Raw genomic sequence first — 2,705 nt, 5'->3', positions numbered from 1 at the left:
TCCCATGCGTTTGATTGACCCTTGCAAGCAACCTGAAGTTACTGAACTAGATGAACATAAGTGCATACAGATGCTGCGTAAAATTGAAACTAAACATGGAAATTATCTATGGATGAACTTTTTAAATTTTGAGGGAGTCTATGAATGAAATCGCCGCATAACCAGAATGCAAAAGTATTTGACATGGAATTAGAAATCAAATCAAAACACAACCGCAGATTGTGGCCAGTTGACATGGGTATCTGGCGCTTAAACTACGAACGAAATACAAAATACTACTTTAATTCAAACGAAAAAGAATCAAAATGAAACGATGACACATTACTCCAGCCTCTTATTTGTCCAGTGACTCTGTTTGATGCCTCAAGTAGTAGTGTTCATCCTTCAAATAGCTCTCGCAACATCTCCTCCAAAACCTCGGGACTGCTGCTTCCGTGGCTAACTTGTTCCGCTAGCTCTGGATGCTCCTCCAGGTAGTCACGGTAACTTGAGATAACACTCTCTATGATAGTTTTCCTCAGTGCATCTCTGAGCTGAGGTTCTGGAACCTTCCAGAATTTCTGAGCCTGGTAGGTCTTGTGGAAAGCTGACTCGAATTTAGCTAGTGAAGAGGTGTTCTTCCAACATTGCAGCGGTCCATTAAAATTTGATTTGGGTATACAGGACAACACATGTCCCCAAGAAACATCGAGATAACTATCCATGTACTTCTTACATTCGGGTGCAAGTTTAAATATCAGGGAGCGTTGATACCACCGAGGAAGATGAAAATTCAATGACACAACGAAATAGGAATTGTTAAGCAGGAACAGGTACCTGAGGCTTGGATCCAAGCACAGTTCCGACTTTCTGAGAAGCAGATCATTTAGATAATAAACCGTCTCATCTATCAGGACGTCAAGTTTAAAGTCGTAGTCGAGCCATGTAAAGGTCCCCGTCATCAAAGCCACTGTTTTCTTCATGGACAAGATGGAACTGACCACCAAACGGGTGTTGTTGTGAACCCCGCCTCCTCCATGCTTAATTTCCATAGCCCACAAATCATCGTCGCCCTCGACGAGTGCCCTCATCTCCTCCATCGTGCTGGATATGGCCTCCCATAGCATGTCGCCTTGTGTACTCAACAAGTCACGTGCCGCGCTAAATATTTGTTGGTTTCTGGTAGACATGCCAAATGACCTAAGCATGTGTAATGCATTGGAGACACATATATACATGTCTAGCACGGCGTGTAGCTTCTCAGCCTTGAGATCAGGCATGATGGCCTCGACGAAGACGAGCATCTTGGAAATGCTGGCTTTGCCGAACCATTCTGTTGCCACACTCTCCACGCAGATCCCCACAGAGTTGGAGACCAACTCTGTCAAACTATGGACGATCACTGTGAGACCTCGGATCCACCTCTCGACCAAGTCTTGTAACGATGATGCCGACTTGTCTTGGAGCCGGAACTGCCATTGTGAGCCACGCTCCTGGCATATTTGGAGAACCCAACCCACGTCAAGTCCGCAGAACCAAGACTCCAGCACGGTGTTCGGGCCGCCACCGTTTCCAAGTGCTGGCACCGGAGATGGGACGTCGTACAGCTCGATCCCGGATAACCGATTCTCCAGGGCACGGTCCAACGCTGGCAAAGATGCGACGACGAATGCTTGGAGCATGCGCTGGGTGTACCCGTCGCTAACCATTTGGTGAGCGATCTTCGTGAGCTCGTTCGCGCCAAAGTCCTCTGCATCGGCGCCGGCCGAACAAGAGGAGGCGCTAGAGTAGTTGGAGTAGCTAGAGTGGCTGGAGTAGCTAGAGTGGCTGGAGTAGCTGGATCCGCTATGACCGGATTGGGACATGGAGTTGGAGAAAACAGTCGATCCCATCTGCGCTCCAGACACGGCAACGCTCCGGATCCAGTCCCGGTTGAGGCTGCAGGGCAGGTAGGGAGTCGCAGCCGCAGGCTCGTCGGTGCTCAACTCCGGCACGGGTGCAAGCATGGCCGCCATGCTGATGGCCTGTTGCTACTTGCTACTGTATGGAAGGATGGACGCGCTTGCTCGAAGAGTCTGAGAAAACTGTGAGAAGTGCGGGGCAGGGACACCGGAATGAAGACTTGTATGCCCGAACCGAGTGAAGACGAGACTGCACAAGCACAACCCGGGTCCAGCGGCCAGACCGCGAGATGGACGACGGCCACACGAGCAGCTGTCAGACGCGTCCACGCAGTAGTTTCCAGGAACTAATCGGATCCATAAATCACGTTGTAATCGTACCACTCTTTGTCTTGACTTCTTCGCTCAATCACTCATGAGCTACAGATGAATCAGCACGAAGAGCGTCCTCCACCACAAGCTCGTTCTAAGATTCTCTTTTTTACGAAAAGCAACAGCGTTGCATTTCATTATGATCAGAAGAAGAGATGGAAAAGCCTGTAAAGCCATAGAAAAAGGGACGAAAACATCATAAACGTAGACAAAATGGCATAGAATGGGGTGGCCGCCATGGTTGACCAGGTAGCGGAACCAAACCCACCTACCCACCACCACCTGGTTCCCTCCCTTGCCGCTGACCACTCCTCTTCTTCCCCACGTTCCGCCTATCGACTCCCTCTCACCACGCCATAGAATTCGGATTGCGTCATGATGGCGCCGCCATTGGCACCGCCTCCACTCGATCCAGCGCTTCACGCGGTCCGACTAGTGATGCACAATGTGGTC

At 49.9% G+C, this 2,705-nt stretch overlaps 1 protein-coding gene across 1 annotated transcript; it reads right to left on the bottom strand.

Annotated features, from left to right (window-relative positions):
• Window positions 1–377: 377 nt before the first annotated feature.
• Window positions 378–1,994, bottom strand: LOC119358345 (exocyst complex component EXO70B2-like). The gene is made up of 2 exons (XM_037624931.1): window positions 1,639–1,994; window positions 378–1,563 (listed from the first exon to the last, which is right to left on the bottom strand). Exons 1-2 carry the CDS (start codon window positions 1,992–1,994, stop codon window positions 378–380), a joined length of 1,542 nt encoding a protein of 513 aa, XP_037480828.1.
• Between the last annotated feature and the right edge of the window lie 711 nt (window positions 1,995–2,705).

This window comes from Triticum dicoccoides, chromosome 2A (genome assembly GCF_002162155.2).
Source record: "Triticum dicoccoides isolate Atlit2015 ecotype Zavitan chromosome 2A, WEW_v2.0, whole genome shotgun sequence".
Lineage (NCBI taxonomy): Eukaryota > Viridiplantae > Streptophyta > Magnoliopsida > Poales > Poaceae > Triticum > Triticum dicoccoides.
The sequence above is the reverse complement of the archived record's forward strand: the minus strand, read 5'-3'. Positions and strand labels throughout refer to the sequence as shown.

Bases quoted from the DNA above. Each gene is read 5' to 3' on its own strand.
- LOC119358345 (XM_037624931.1), bottom strand. From the start codon at position 1,994: ATGGCGGCCATGCTTGCACCCGTGCCGGAGTTGAGCACCGACGAGCCT. The intron at 1,564-1,638 runs ATCTTTGCCAGC...CCCATCTCCGGT, and splicing joins CTCCAAGCATTCGTCGTCGC to GCCAGCACTTGGAAACGGTG.